Source organism: Manacus vitellinus, unplaced genomic scaffold (genome assembly GCF_001715985.3).
Source record: "Manacus vitellinus isolate BGI_N305 unplaced genomic scaffold, ASM171598v3 scaffold_24_pilon, whole genome shotgun sequence".
In the NCBI taxonomy this organism is placed as follows: domain Eukaryota; kingdom Metazoa; phylum Chordata; class Aves; order Passeriformes; family Pipridae; genus Manacus; species Manacus vitellinus.
Genome location: NW_021939798.1, coordinates 8,352,190 through 8,368,636, shown reverse-complemented (window position 1 = coordinate 8,368,636; position 16,447 = coordinate 8,352,190). Strand labels below are relative to the sequence as shown.

Genomic DNA, 16,447 nt, shown 5'->3' with positions numbered 1-16,447 from the left:
TTTGTGCCTTGCTTGCCCAACCATAAATGCTCTTCCCCATAATTTCGTTCTGTCGTAGAATCACGGAATTATCAAGGCTGGAAGAGACCTTTAAGATCATCCTGTCACACCGTCCACCACCACTGCCACTGTAACCCCTAAACCACCAAACCACATCACCCAGCTCCTCGTAAACACCTTCAGGGATGGTGACTCCATCACCTCCCCGGGCAACCTGTTCCAATGCCTGACCACACAAACAGTGACAAATTTTTCTAATATCTAATCTGAATCTCCCCTGTCTCAGCTTAAGGCCATTTCTGGTCCTCTCACTGCAGGCACGGCAGAAGAGATGGGCCCCCACCTCACTACCCCCTCCTTTGAGGTGGTTGTGGAGAGCAATGAGGTCCCCCGAGTTGTGCCTTTATTGCCCAACATTAATGTTTTCCTCCATAATTTCATTCTGCCCTCATGTGTTCGGCTGTTTCCCCTGCAGCAGTTCTAAGAACAGTGACTGCTGTTAGAACCTACAGGATTTTGAGCTTTCAAAACAGTATCTTGAGCGATGACATAAATCCATACAATATAAAAAAAATTTCTTGAGATTTTAGGGTCTTGGTATCTTAAACCACAGGCTGAAAAATGCAAATGCTCCACAGGTGGGCAATACCCAGGTTTCCAAGAAAAGTCCTGTCAGAAAAGCACATCAGAACAGCCTGACCCCTGAACTGCCCCATCACCACCTCATGCTTCACTCTGGTCAAGCCCTTGTGCCCACAGCACTCACATTTTTAGCTTTTAGATTTTTTTGTCCAACATGGCACTGCCCAGGAGAGCTCCAGACAGTCACATTTCTCAAGGCTGAAACTACCTGTTCGCAATGACATTTGTTAACCTTCATCCTTACTTCACGCTGTGTTTACTAGTAAGGACATTTATAATCCTATTTTCTACTAGCTTGTCCTGCAAAGAGAGGAATTATGTGAATTTTCACTTGTATGATTCTATTAATTTGGTAAAAAACTCTGCTGTGTTTCTCAGCAGTGATAATTTGGCTTTGCTAGAGTTAAACCCCTTTACTATGTACTTCTCTGCTGGAGTAAAGTTAGAGACAATCTTTGAAAAAGATTTGCAGCTGCCTTTGAGATTAACATTTTGTAATAGGCAATTGTTTCTTTAAAAAACCCTAATATACTTTAGGCTCCCAAAACCTTCGCTTGCTGTGCCAAATGTAAGGTGATGTGCTTTATTTTCACAAATCTAAAATACCCAGTGTAACTCCGAAGCCTGAAGCGGAAAAAAGGTCTTCTATTTTATTTCCCCCAGGAACAGAGTTATGCTGAGAATGTGTGTGCAGATAATAGACTAATTCAAACCTTCGGACCAGCTGTTCTCAGAATCATACTATTGCCCAAATTAAAGCATAAACAAACATTTGTGACCCACGTAGCTGCTTCAAATAGGAGGATGCCTTTGGTCAGTGTTACTCATTTTGGAACAGACCGAGAGAAAGCAGAATCAAAATGAAGAAGTTTCTTGTGTTTGTCTCCTTTTTGGTCCTGATGACCACTGTTACAGGTAGGAGTCTATATCAGCAAACCTGTGTATGTGTGTAGAGCTGAAGAGCATATAAGTAGCATTAGTTCAACCTTCTATTTTAGTTTTCATTATTCATATATTTTCATATCTTTCACTTTTAGTACTTAACTTTTTATACTGCAGGGTTTCTACTGTTTGATTTTTAATAGTAGTGCTGCTGTATTTGGTGTTTAACTCTCTGCATCACCACACTGTAGTAATTTGTTGTAAACACAAAAAGTTTAATTTTAGTAGCTTACTATTTTAATCTTATTTTACCAAGGTCCTGCAAGATTGCAATCTCTCCTTTTCAACATCTAACTCATTACTTTTAAAAAGAATCTTATAAAGCAACACAGAAAAGAACAAAGAGTTGGAAGAGTCACTAATGCCAGTGGTTAGATGGTGCTGTTATAGTTCCTCATTTTATAGTAACATGAATATGTAGACTTTGCTTCCTACTAGTAGAACTAGAGAAAACACAAGTATAAAAATAGTTTAAAATTCCACTCCTATCTCCTGGAATGCAATATCCCCTAGGAAGGGGCTGTAAAGAAAGAACACTTTGTATATAGACAAAAATCAGGTTTGGAGACACTTCATTTTGCAAGTGACAGGTAAAATATTAACTTTTTAATAATTTCAGAACTAATTTCTGCTTTTCTGTCTTTAGACACTTCACCAATTTTGTCTGAAAAAGAGGCCAAACAGCTTCTGAGAACTCGTCGTGAAAGCAGACCGAGAAAAGCTGGTTTCCCTGACGAGCCAATGAGGGTGATTTGACATTTACTATTGAACTACCTTAACTAAAAAAAACCAACACCAAAACCCCCAAAACATTTGTGCTTAGCATTAAGTTTCTACAGATTTAATTCCAAGCAATATGTTATGAGTGTCACCCTTTTCAGCTGCTGAGTTCTCCCATGAAATGTTAAAAAACCCCTTTGCATTCTCTCGGTAAGTGCTCAGGAAATGTTCACTTGCAGAACGTGCAGATTATTTACCACGGCTCAAAAACACCAATTGAATTATCGAGAAGAAAGTGGCTTTTCATTTATAGAAATGTGGATTTCATCAGGTTGTTCCTGAAAAACTAAATAACAGGAAATGTCTTCTGCTCGCGGTACATTCTGCACTGTGGGCAGAGAGGAGATGCAGGTGTCAGTGGTCAGTGTGGAGATTGAGGTAGTTCTCAACTAGCTTTTAAAATCACTTTCATTCACTTATTTATGAGTGCTACAGATAGGATTTTTTTTATGATATTGTAGGAGTTTTTAGTTGCTAGCTCAATGCAACAGCATTGGGTTTGCCTGTGATATCTACACATATTTATTTCTAAACCCCATTACAACAAAAGAAAAAGTAAAAGAATTAAAAGGCCTTCTGTTTTACTTGCTTTGACAAGATGTAACATATAATTCTGCACTTCTCAAGGGTACTTAAGGTATTTTAAAATTACTGCTTGCTCCTTTCCAAAGTAAATAAGCTGAGCTAAAATTACATGGTTCTGAAGAGGCAAACCCCACAGAAGCCAGAAGCACCAACGGACTGTGAGTGTGTGACGAGTGCAAGGGGCTCAGTTTGGCAGGGTACTGAACATCTCTGAACTCTGTAAGACATGAGGAGCACTAGAGACCTTGAGTATTGAGCTCAGACTGTGCCAGGACTGTGGAGACAGCTTTCCAGTGGGTATTGTACACCAGCCAAAAAGAATCCACCTGGCCATGCACCACTGTGGATGGACACGCTGTTTGTCAGGTGTGACACCACGACAAATCAAAGCTGTCACAAGGATGTTGCTCCACACTTGTTAACAGCCTTGTACACTGAGGATTGCACAACAGAGCCAAAACTCACAAGGCTTCACTGCTGCCCACAACACCCAGGATGGGGTTGGTTTCTAAGCTGTTGTTAAATGAGCCCTGCAGTTTTTGCAAATTAGCAGGAATACAGCTCCCATCTGTGCTCATGCTTAATATACCACCAGGATTAATGTTATATAGTAAATATAGCACATATTGAATACAAAGTAAATACAGCAGTAGAACAGTTGGGTTGAGGTAAATCCTGTATTGCAAGAAGTTACAAGCAGACATGCAACATTTAGTCTATGGTTTAGTTTTAGGGAGTCCTGTAAGGAGCAGGGAGTTGGACTTGATGATCCCTATGGGTTCCTTCCCACTCCAGACACTCTATGAGTCTATGACATTCTGTGGGGACAGAAGGGAGCCAGGGCTAGAGAAATGTTGTATCACTGACTCAGCTGTTCTGTCCTTGCCACTCAATTCCTACTCAATTAGGAGCAAACACTTGTTGAGGAATTCCAACCTTCTTTTTATTTTTTTTTCCCAGACAGCAAAGTTGACCTTCTGTAAGAAAACCCAAACATAAGAGTGTTTGTTTTGTTCACTAATTGTCAAGGTTTTCAGTAGCAAAGGAAACATCTTCTGGTAAAAAGCCAACCCTTGCTGCCATGTGGAAAATGGAGATTGTCCCTTGTGAGTGAAGGTGCAAGGCTGCTGCATCCCTGTGCACAGTTCTACCACTGGCTCAAGGAGAAAAACTGATTTTGTATGGATGCTTTGTAGCAGAATGAAATGATTTCTGGGATGAACCCACCTCTGTTCATCTATTTTAAGCAAAAGCTGTTTGTACTAGGCCAGATCGTGCTGAGCTGGGGAATGTAATTTGCAATTCTTTGTGACACTTTGACTTCCACAGTGCTGCTGGACTCAAAAACCTGTTCAGTTACAGACAGCAAGACCTGCCCCCTTTGTTTATTACAAAAATGTAATTTATGTTGTCAGCATGTTTTAATCTTACTTTGACTGAGATCCTGCTTTTTATAACGTGGCCTCTTCTCAGTCATACAGTTCTGTTCTCTGCCAGTTCCTAATGCAGTCTCTCACCAGGGACTTGAGCCAAGTCTCCCTGTGCTGAGGAGAGAAAGCCCAGTAAAAGGCAGGAATCTAATGCTGCCTGCTGGTACCCAGGGTACCCACCCTCTGCTCAGCACAAAGAGCAGGGAGCTGGATGACAGCAGGAATACTTGGCCAGTGCAAAGGGTTTAGGCTACAGCTTCCATTCCAACAGTGCCTGCTGTGCAAAGCAATGGGGTGTATTTGGAATAAATGTATCTACTGTTCACAAAGCATGATCCCACATGCACTGGGACTGGGACTTTTTAAAAGTAAATTTTGTTTCTGAAGGAGGTCAAGTTTTTGATACACTTTACTTTGGTAATTTGTTGCTTAGACCAAACCCTCTCCTTATAAAGTGGTATGGGAAATTCACATTATTTTATTTATCACAGAAAGACCAGTCAGCACTGATGTGTGCTACCCTCCTAGAACCCTTCAGAGTTCTGCCACATGATCCTACAAGGGGTTAATGTTCTTTAATCAGCAGGAATCAATTTTCAAAAGAGGCTACAACAGACCTATCCTGAGAATCCTCTGTGCCCTCAGGACCAAGAGAGGCTTCTGTGTTGATATGCAAATGAGAAATGTGTATGTAGACTTCCAAATTTATGAATATTGTTGTAAAATTCTTGCTTGCCACCTTTACTGATCTGGATGATGATGTCATTCATTAAATATTGCTAGGTTGGGGCAAGCTGACTAGCAAGACTATTTCACTATATTTGATTATTTTAAGAGGTAAATGAATTGCTCTTACATAAGCTGTAAAATTGGCCTGACATTAGAATGGAGTGATTACATAACAAAATTACTTCTTTTCTTTAAATAGGAGTATATGCTTTATCTCCAGCGCTTGGAGCAGAGATCAGAAGAACAATTCCTTGAACACTGGCTGAATCCACATTGTCTCCCCCACTGCAACAGGGATCTAGTGCATCCAATCTAATGCTTTTGCCTCCCCTGCAATTGGTATATATATTTCTTCTACAGTGCATACTTATTTTATATACATATATATATATATAACATATATTTGGACATTTCTATGACAGGAGAAGCCTTCCTGCGTTCTTTAAAATTTGTCAACTGGCATAAATTTGAATCACCACCACAACAGTGATTCTATATCACTCCCAGTTAACTTTTTAACATAAAAGTTGCAGATTTAGCTCCATGTTTTCAAAAGCTTTTAAGCAGGAGAATACAGAGATGGTGTCTGTCAGGGCTGATCTGTTTCAAAGGACAGAAAGTTTGTCTGCTTAAAATTCTGCTATTTGTACATACTTAAATACCTTTAAAAATCTGGGTGTTGTGGTAGACTTCAATGGAGTTTTGCTAATCCACAACAAGCCAAAGGTCTGAAACTTATTTAAAAACAAAAACATAAAATTCTCAAACCTCACCCTTAGGAGGTAAGCTGGCAGTTTTCAAAAAATCTTCCAGCTGAGGCACAGTTGAGAGCTGGCTCACTTAGCTACAGGAATTCTGCACAGCAGCTTCTCACAGGCCACTGTGAAGAATTCATGTTAGAAAAGTGCTTAAATGATTTCAAGTCCTTTAGATGTTATTAGTATGGCCAATGTCAGAATGGCTTTTAATTATATTTTGTTTTTTTCTGCAGATCTCCATGGGCACATGGATTTATACTATGACTGTGTTAAGGAGGAAGAGATTATACCTGCATTGGCTACGTGCTCATTGTAGAGCTGAATCTCTTTGCAACACAGTGCAATCCTAGTGATAGAGCAAAACTTCCAGCTACAAGTGGTTACATATGTTATAGACCACCATATATTTTCTACCAGTAATGATTGCATACATGAATAAATGAACCAAGGGTTTCCCCCAGTTTCTGAGCTATGGGCAAGAATAAATCCCTGATGAGCCCTTTAAAGGGCACAGCTTTAGACTGTCTGAAGCAAGAGGGACTTAGAGGGAGAGGTCCATAGAAAACAGAGGAATATCAACATGAAGTAGCAGCCAGCTTTCTGGACTTTAGAGGAATCCTTAATTACAGTTTTCTAGGTTAAATAGCAATATTGCATGAAGACATAACATTTACACAACACTGTGTTTAATTGCCTGATGAATATTTCATGTATTGTTTCATAATAAAAGCTTGGCTCAATTCCATTTTCAAATGATTTTGTTACCTTAGTCTTCCATACTATTTGCTGACAAAAATCACTGGAAGTGAGGTTCAGTATTGTGAGGTACTAAGGAAACATCAGAGGACTTTTTAGGATCAGCAGCTGGGAAGCACTACAGTGCAGTCTAACAATTTTGTATTTCTCTGCATAACTATCCCTTTCCTCTAGAATTCTGCCAGGAGGGGTTACATGTATCCAGCCAACCCTTTCCTGCCTGTGTGCCTCTATAACCTGTGCCTTGGAACAGAATGTCTTGTACACTCAGATGGCAAACATATGATATCTGCAAAACAACATGAAAAGTTTCTTGATGGCTCTTACACGACTATTATGATCTGTAAAGGCAAGAGAATTAGTTATGAATGGACCAAAGTAACTTTCAGAGCTCCTCATTGCAGTCACTCAAAGAGCCTGAGGATTGGTAGCAAAATAAAACACATTTTTATGAAGATATATAAGGTAATTACTGCTACAGAGCTTTTGATAGGCTGGAATGGATCAACAGTCCTTCCACTATACTTTCTTCCAGTAAGACAACTCCCTTAGATGACTCCAAGGAAATAATTTAAATCTCAAAGCATCAAAGACTTGCTTTCCCCTACTGCCAAGATAAATCTTAGATTAAATCTGGGAGTGTAAAAAAGCATAATCAGGCTGCTATTGTGGGCTTCATTCATAATACTCACAATACACAGATCTAAATTTGCATATCTCTTTGAGTTAAAGTCATTAGGTGAAATCCTGGCTCTGTTTTTACTTGCACAATGAAAAATTCATGCTGATGCCAATTATGCCAACTTTCACCCTGTGAAAGTCGATTTTCAATTACTTCTTTGAAATAAAAGAACTCCCATCTAGTTATATTCAATCATTTGTTAGATAACTGGTAAGGTTAAATAGGAGCTTCTAGGCCAACCTCAGTAACACTGAGCTAATCCTAAAACAAATATGTGGAATGGAGACTGTTTATTGTTTTAAAATTTGCTTTTTCACACTAGGGCTGAAGGATCTCATAAAGGCAACTCAAAAGAAAAGTTAAGTATTATTAAATCTAATGAACAAGGAGAAAACTAAAAACATAGAAAGGTGAAGCACTTCCAGGTCAATGATCCATGTTCTCTCCCACTTCATAAGGGAAGATATTATGGTATAGTGTTAATAGTCTTTAGCCCACTCAACTAGTCAATGGGCAAAAGAGGCAACTCATATTTGCATTCAGGTTCAAATCAAAACCATTACCAGTGTTTCTAGAATTCCAGAATTTAAGCTTCTTTACAAAAGCAGAGTCTCTCTTGAATGTATCTACACTTCCCTTCTACTTTAGAACTGACCATTGAAGAACCTCCTGGTCCATCAAGGCAAGAAAATCAGCAGACACCATATAGGAAAGTCTGAAACACAGGGGGAAAAAAAGTGTAAAGAAAAAGAGAGAGAACAGAAAATTTTGAAATTAAAAATAAAAAATCCCTAGACTGGATTCTCTGGAATCCTGTGATCACGAAGAACATAGCCAAGATATTGCTTTGTAAGACATCCAGCTTTTCTGATAGATTTAAGAAGCCAAGTCTTCCATTCATACAAATTAATTTGGGCCTTGCAAGTAAACACAGAAACACCCTTCAGCCTCCCTGAGAGGCAGCCAAAGAAGAGGAGGAGGCCAGCCCAGCCCAGAAGACTTTCCTAAGTTTGCTCAGCACTGGCAAACTCTGAAGGCTAAAGAGAGAGTGAAGGTGTGAGTGTGTCTGCTTTAGGCTGTTGCCATGGATGTGGCAACCCCTCACCCTGCTTATTATACACTTCTGCATGTCCATAACACACACAGAGTGTTTTACACATAATTCAGTGGACTAATAAGAGAACAGGATCATAGGATCAGGTATAAATAAATTAGCTCATTTATTATGACTCAGCAGTGAAGAAACTTATACATGATTAGCATAAAAAGTAAACACTGCATAAATATTATACTTAGTTATAGCTACAGAAGTGGTGTAATGAAGCTTTGTTTCAGAGTCCTTCAGTGTGATTTTATTCTCTCAGATCTTTCCTTCAAGGCTGTGCTGGAAATCATCTGAAGTTGAACTAGGTTGAGCGTGTTCAAGGATTAGTTGGAGGTTTATTTTTGTCCATGCCTAAAATCTTGGGGGATAATGCTGGACTCTTATACATGCATGCAAACCATTAGTTTTCCTACTGGGTGAAGATTTATGATAATCTATATCATATTAAGATATAATAATTCATAATTAGAATTTGCCTGTGGAAGCCACGAGAGGGCTTAATATAAATGAAATAGGAAGAGAAGTGTCCTTAAAGTTGTATACTGAAGGTGGGAAAGCTGGAAAAAGAGTTGATTTCCAAACGCTTTTAAAGGAAAGGATTACAAAAAGGCTTGGGAAAACCTTTCATCCACGGAAGTGAGAAAGATAACCATTAGCTGCAATTGCAGACTTGCTCCATATCCAGGGCCTGCTGCCTTCCCTCAGCTGAGGACCTGCCCACTAGATGCCACTGTTTCTGCACATATTCGGCATCACAGCCCCCAGTGATTCAAAACACCTCATCCCTCCTTCTCCCCCTCGCTATTTTACTCCTTTGCTTAAAATGTTCAGCTCAGATGATTGAAATGCAAAGTCACCTCTAAACCATAAAAAAAAAAGACCCTCAGCAAATGGCTGGTTTTTTTTCCCCTTTTGGATCACAGGCTGTGAATGTGGGTGTGAGTGTGATGTCTGCCTGGCTACCTGCTTGTGTTTAATTATGCCACAGAAAGAAATGGAGAGAGCTCCTGCACAGCACACTGTAGTGGCTTGTGACTTTTTACTGTTTGCCATTCAAATACAGATCCTAAGAAAGGATTTTGTGTGTTTGCAGAAGCTCTTCCCTCTCAGAGCAGGTTCCATCTGATCTATTTTCAGCTACCCCAAAGGTAAGCTGCAGATTAACACATCAGGAGAAGCATCACTCTTCAAGGCATGGTGTTATCTTCCTACATTAATTATCTTTACCAGCGTGAGGGACTGTGATTTAGGTGTTGTACAAACCTGTACTGAAAAAGCAGACTGTGCCCAGAGCCTGAAATGCAGTGCCTCTCAATAAAGAGCAAATAAATAATATCAACTCTAATTTAAACATGCAACAATTCAATGAAAAAACACAAAGGCTGGAATTTTTGAAAGCATCAACTTCTTCAGCAAGGCCAAGACCAAAAGGTTTTATCACAGACAGATAAATAGGACACAAAGTAGTTACACTAATGCCACTAAGCACTTTGGCAGCTCAAATAATTGGCTGTTTCTACCAGACTGCCTTACCTTGCAGAAGAACATGCACCAGAAGTACTAATTTACTAAGATTGGAATTTCCAGGAAGCTCATTGAAAGAAGGTCAATCACTTGGTTCATTTGAAATTCACTTTCCTAGCGGTGAAGGTAATGGAAAATGCAAGACTAAACTTACCAGTTTGCAGTTTAGGTGATTCAGTGTTTGCCTGCTTCTCAGGGAGGCTGAGCAGGTGAGCCTATTCTTCCACCCACAACAGTTGGGGCATTTCTGAAACATGAACATGAAATATAATTAGAAAGCAAATGCCTATAACCATCTGAAATGAAATGATGGAATAATATATATGGAAATGTTTCCCTGCAGTACTCCAGGGCTTTTTTTTTTTTTTCCCCAATAGTTCCAGCCTTGTTTCAACTGTCAGAATGTTGTTTTGAATGAAGACTTCTGTTATTGTCAGTGAATGAATGCATAAGTAACTTCTGAAGCAGTGGAGTGAAACTGGATGGATTGAATGTGATCACTGCAGCAGGAACTTAGTTTAGTTTCTCAGTAAAAACTTATTTTTTAATGACTAAAGAGATCAGAGTGGACTTTAGAAGGTTATCTGAGCCTTTTATGGTCTACAAAGAGTAGAAAACCCTGTGAGAACTGTGTGTCTTGAGATTTCTGGTATGTGATTAGAAATGCTGAGTGATCTGTCTCCTATCTGGCATTTTAATCCTTTTTCAGGTCTGGGGGCAAAGCTGTGTACCAAAATGAAAAACAGTAAAAAGCAGAAAAGGTTCAATGAACTCTGAGCTTATAAAACTATCCTTATTCTATCAAAGCAGCATGGCCAGCCCAGTGTAAGCTCAACGTGAAACCAAAAGTTTGGAGCCCTATGATTATTCCAAATCTCAAGCTCATCTTGGTACTTCCTGTCTGTTTTTTTTTTTAAGAGATCATCAGCTGAAGTGCATTTCTTTTCCAGTTTGTGGGCATTTGGGTCTAAGGATCCATTTGGGTATCTCTCTAAGTAACACAAGCATCATGAACATACATTTATTGAACTGAGCGAGCCAACCTTCAGTACAGGAGATTGCCCAGAGTAATTTATATTTAGGTACTCAATATTTGAGTGCATTTCAGCGATACACAAAGTTTTGCTAAGATCAAATCTATAGCACCAGAGGAGGCTTGGGTGGTGGATTGTTAATATTTGGTATTTTACATAAGGGTCTGCAGAAAAAAAATTCCCCTTCTTCTCCACTTACCAGTTGATGCTTTAGAGGTGCTCAGGGAAAGAGAGAAAAATGCCTTTATTTCACATTGCACAGCTGTTGCACTGCTCCATGTGCATCGACCTCTTTGCTGCTGAAGCCACAAGCCACATTCTGTCCTGAGCAGGTCTGAAGTGAACAGCAGGACACACACGTGCCCAGAACAACCCAGCTGAGCAGAAGGAGAAATGGATTCCAGTTCTGGGCTGCACACAGTAAATCACAAGCACAGGGACATCAGAAATACCAAAACGTGCTTTTTTAGAACATGAGTCCTTAAACAAGATAGGAAAATATATGAAATGACAGCAAGGTCCTTAACTGTTGCTCCAGTTTAAGCCCACACATGTGCCTCATTTATTTTCAACCATGCTCTTCTGCTACCTCTATCCTGCAAGGGATGGATACAGGACATTATCAGTGGAGAAGGACTACAAAAGATGGTAGACTTTTATTACCTACTGCACTTTTTGGTAGCTTCCTTTTATTTTTGGAATTCAGTTACAAAAGTGCCTAATGTCCTCTGTTAAAACTCAACTCCTGTTACAGCACACAGCGTGCAAACATCTCCCCACATAATGCTGCTGTGTTTTATGTAGCCAAACTCACTAACTGAGAGCTGCAAAGGCTGCTGGGGACAGAGTTGATGAGATGTTGCAAGCAGTTTTAGTGGTTACTGAAAATCGGGGAGATCAGCATTTACCATAACATTATCATTCAGACATTGTTCACTTCATTTGCCTCCTGAGCAGAGTTTACTACCTCCAAAGCTCCCCTCCTGGTCTCAGCTGCTATCACAAAGACAATGCATGCCACTGCCCACACTGATTGGTATTAGGCTGGGGTACTTAGGAACTGTAAATACATCACCTTGACTGTCCTAAAATTATTAGGGTGGAATAATGAGCTGCACTCCCTGAGGAAACCAGTAAATAAAGTAGCTTAATTCTTTCTAGAGTTTGCATTTAGCTAAAAAGCTGTATAACTATATATTATTCTTTATTAAGAGCCACACTTTCAATAGAAGCTCATGCTAAAATTGAAGATTTAATGCTTCCAGAAATGCAAGCTCACCTTAAGAAACTGTGCACTGCTCAGCCTCCTCAAACCCAGGAATAAGGCAGTCTGCATGGATGTGGGCATGGAAAATGTCTCCAAATTTTATATGAGGAAAATAGAATCCACTATTCTAAAAGGAGTATCATAAAGTTTGATGTGCCTATTTCAAAAGCATTTGGAACAGATATTCCCTCTCTGACCAGACAGAAATGTCTTTGCTTCCAGCTCTAATGCCAACTCCAGGGAAAATTAAAAAAAGGAATTGCACTTTCTGGCATTTTTTAGCACATGGGGCAAAGCTGGAAGGAGTCCAAGTGGGAAGAAAGCTGAGGGGGGTGTGATGGGAGGGAGCTGGGGCTGGAACAGCAGACCTTGGGCTGTGTTTTGATTGAATCAGGTGAGGCCAGCAGGGACAAACACTGGGCTGGTTTCTGAGAGCAGAGAGCCCCATCTATGCTCTGTGTGGAAACTGTCCCAGCTTTGCTCTTTGATCCTTCAGCTTAATTCAATCCAGGGGCAAATCAGAGTGAAACTGGGTGTGTGGAGGTGCAGGTGTGCACGTATATTGGGGGGATGGAGACAATGGGCAATTGGTGCTGTCCCTCTTCCCAGCACGTAACACCCCTGAGCCAGCTCCCACTCCTGGCACACCTTCCCAGGGCCCAGGTCTGACAATCAGAGGGACTTTTTTATCAAACCCAAGTGCTTATGGAAGCAGAGGTTTCAGTTACAAGAGCTGCTCTTTGGGATGCCTGATTCCCCTGTGATGTTGCAGACTCACGAGCTGGTTACCAGGGGCTGCAGTCACCCGTGGACCTGCTTGCTCTGGGGCTGCCCAGCACTGGCAGTCAGGCAGCACATCCCCCAGGCTGTCAGTCGGGCTGTCAGTCAGTCTGTCAGTCCAGCAGCACTGCCTGCTCACCTCAGAACAGTGTGAAGCCATCACATCATGGGATGGCTGTAGCCCTGCCTGGCTCGTGTCACTGCAGAAGCTGAAACACTGAGCAGGTCTGAGCAAAGATCTGCTCAAACCTACAGATGAACCCAAGGCAAGTTTCTGCTGCTGATAACAGGCCAACCCAAACCTGCCCATGGGACAAACACTTCCACAGCAAGACTGTGCCAGACCCAGAGCAGCCCAGGGCAGCCCAAAGTGCTTCTTTCTGCCGTGCTCTGAGGATCCCCTGGCCCGCAGTGGTGGTGTCTGAGGGATTACAGTTGGCTCAGTCCTCTCACACTGATCCAGAGCTATTGTCCTGTGCTGGCTGAGAAGAATTCTTCCCATCTCCCAAGAGGGAGACTGAAGACACCAAGGGTGTGCCTTCCCACTGCCTTTGGTCACCAACAGGACGTTACCCCTCTGCTGAAGCCCCTGAACTGTGGTCCAAGAGTCCCCAAGAAAAGACCTACAAAAATGGATAGTATGGCAATCACTGCTTTAGTGCACATCATGAAAAATGAGACCCCAACACAGAGTCTGTCTAAATAGAAATTGCTTTTTCCTGTCCCTAAATTGAGTCTCTCAGGATTATACACAAATGCCAGAAGGCTGCTGCAAAGAAAACCCAGAACACTGAGTCTGTTGGCCTTTTTTGCCTAGTGGAGAAGTGTATGTCGTGTTCTTCAGTATGATTCTACTGCAGGAACTGGGAACTGTGCTTAAAAGAAAAGTGGCTATTTTAAACTAATTGAATTTTTAGCTGTGTCTCATGTACTGTGTCCACTTAGCTCCACTCTCTGTGCATCCTTCTTTTGCTTTGATATATGGCAACGATACAGAAATATTGCATTGTGGGGTGGGAAGTGGCTCAGTGGAGGAGGATATAAACCAGATGTGCAAAGTATCCAGTGTGCACTCAATGTACCTCCTGTGACCTGTCTGGAGATGATACAAATACAATCAGTTTGTGAGACAAAGAAATAGAAATTAGCTCCAAGAGCAGAGAGGAAATAAAACAGACTAGAACAATTCAGAGAATCAGAAATCATTTCAAGCTACCAACAAAAAAAAACTAAAAAAAAAAGAAAATGTGAGGAAGAGCACTATTTTTCCTGAAAATTTGTAAAATAAAAAGGAAGCTAAGAATCTTTCCCTTGTGTTTTGACTAAAACCATGAAGACAATTCTCTGCAAAAAACTTCAGTTTGTTTTGTAGAGTCCCTTGTTAAATGATGTATGATTTATCTGAGACCACAGTTACATAAAGCTGTAAGTCTTATTGTCATCTTCAGTTTTACTCTAACAGTGCAAGTATTTCTCATCAGACCAGATTTTACTAGAATGGCAAAAGATGGCAAGTCCTACCAAGCTGATTTTGGAGATTCCACCTAAAAATAAATCCTTGTTTCAGGATAATGTTTTTCTCCAAGAAGGGATTTTAAGTCGAATGGTCAGACCTCATTTGTTACAAGCCTGGACAGTCAGTGACTCCATGGATATCACCACGTATGGGCCTCCACTGTGGCAGGGGAAAAACTATAACACATCTGTGTTTACCCCCAGATCCTTCTACCCTTTGGAATGGGCTGATTCCGGGGATAAAATATCACAGGCCCTCACTGATTATGATTTAAACAGTGGTAAAGGATGAGGCTTGTGGAGTTTAAGCTGTTTTGCACCAGACAACTGGATTAAAAGGTGCAACCAAGCAGCACTAATTACCATCAGCTCTGGGATAAAACTGAAACGAGGATGGACCTGGGAGATTTTGTGTCTTTCCAGAGTGATCCTCCATTTTTTCTTGTTTTGATGCTTCCCTTTGCTAGTGCATTCTGGTGTCAAGTCTTGTGCAAGTGTGCTGCACACATGGGATTTTCACACCACAGTGAAGAAAAAGCCAGAGATGCCACAGAAGTTCCCTTTGCCGTGGGTTTGAACCTGCCCAGCCTGAGCAGCGGGCACGGAATTTCTCTCTTGTGGAAGAGTTGGGGAGTTGGGAGTTTTCCCTTTCTTCTCTCACCTTGGCTGCTGGTGTGGCAGGTCCCAGCAGTGGCCTCCCCATTCCCACACAGACGGGTGGGGAAGGGGTGGGCTGGGAAGGGGAGCTGAGGAATTCTGGTTTGGCACCCCTCGCTCGCCGAGGCAGCCAGGCGGGAACGCAGCCGGAGCCAAGCACAATGTAACCCGGCTTGCTTCTTTTGGAAGGGAGGAAACCCAGGAGCCACAACTGAAGCACTGCTTTGCTCTTGGGATAACTCAGCTGTATACTGTGTGTTTGCCCCTAAGCCCAACAGAACTAGGACAATATTTCACTGAACTGGGGAATGATCTTTGGGCTGTGTCTCAGAACTGAAATGTTCATTGTTTAGATAATTTGGAAAAAAATACCTTGTTTTCCTTTGGTTGACTGGCCTCTGGAAAAGTTTAGGATGGCATGCACATTGTGGTAAAAAGGGAAAAAAAAAAAGAGAACAAACAAGAAATTTGAATTAATTTGACATGCTGGGAGTAGGGCTGCTGAGGGATTGTAGAAATTACAAACAGAAAAAGAAGGCAAGACAGATAACTGTGTTTACTGCTAAAGAGATAGGCTGCCAGGACAGAGAGTGCCTGCAAACCTCAGTGCCCAGTGGCTACTGAGAAATGGGAAGGGGCTTATGAGAAAGAAGAAGAGGAGTTGCCAAGGAATGCGAGAAGTTCACAGCCTGGCCTGGATAGTTTCAGTTGTGTGGGTTGGATGCTGCCAGTCTAATCAGGCCATCATTCAATGGCTGCTACTGAAGAAGTGGTTCTTCCATTCCCTCTTCCCCCAGACAACCATTTCTTACGCCAGCACAAGCATTCATGTGACTGTGCTACCCTAAGAAACTGATTTAAATTAAAAAAAAAAGCATACAACTAATTGATTTGATATTCAACTGGATCATTCTGTGGTCCAATGTGTTGCACAGCCAGAGAGACCCCGGTGCCAGACAAGAGTGGGTGAAAAAAGTGACTGGGTGCAGAGGAAGAGGGGGGAGAGGAGTGGAACAACCCCTTTCAGCAGCAGCCAGATTTATGCCAGATTAAAGTGACCGTGTAACCACAACCTCTTTGAGGAGCCCCCTTAATTTCATTTTGGGCATGTGAAGAATCAGCTATTACTCCTACTGAGTTAAGAGCAGCACAAACAGGCTTTTATCATCCCATCATCTCACATTTGCTGAACTTGTGATGTGCTCTGTGCTCTGCCAGAAATTCTGGGAGGATCTGTGGCAATTATAGGGAAACCCACCTA

General features: G+C 41.3%; 1 protein-coding gene across 1 annotated transcript; it reads left to right on the top strand.

Moving 5' to 3' along the window:
• The first annotated feature begins 759 nt into the window (after window positions 1-759).
• CUNH17orf67 (chromosome unknown C17orf67 homolog) lies at window positions 760-6,594 on the top strand. The gene is made up of 4 exons (XM_008920768.2): window positions 760-1,557; window positions 2,231-2,331; window positions 5,308-5,447; window positions 6,100-6,594. Exons 1-3 carry the CDS (start codon window positions 1,503-1,505, stop codon window positions 5,422-5,424), a joined length of 273 nt encoding a protein of 90 aa, XP_008919016.2. The 5' UTR covers window positions 760-1,502; the 3' UTR covers window positions 5,425-5,447; window positions 6,100-6,594.
• The last annotated feature ends 9,853 nt before the right edge of the window (window positions 6,595-16,447 follow it).

What these genes read in the sequence shown, in the direction of transcription:
- CUNH17orf67 (XM_008920768.2), top strand. Translation starts at nt 1,503, where the DNA reads ATGAAGAAGTTTCTTGTGTTTGTCTCCTTTTTGGTCCTGATGACCACT. An exon ending in CCTGATGACCACTGTTACAG is followed by an intron (nt 1,558 to 2,230) that starts GTAGGAGTCTAT and finishes TTCTGTCTTTAG; the next exon opens with ACACTTCACCAATTTTGTCT. An exon ending in TCCCTGACGAGCCAATGAGG is followed by an intron (nt 2,332 to 5,307) that starts GTGATTTGACAT and finishes TTCTTTAAATAG; the next exon opens with GAGTATATGCTTTATCTCCA.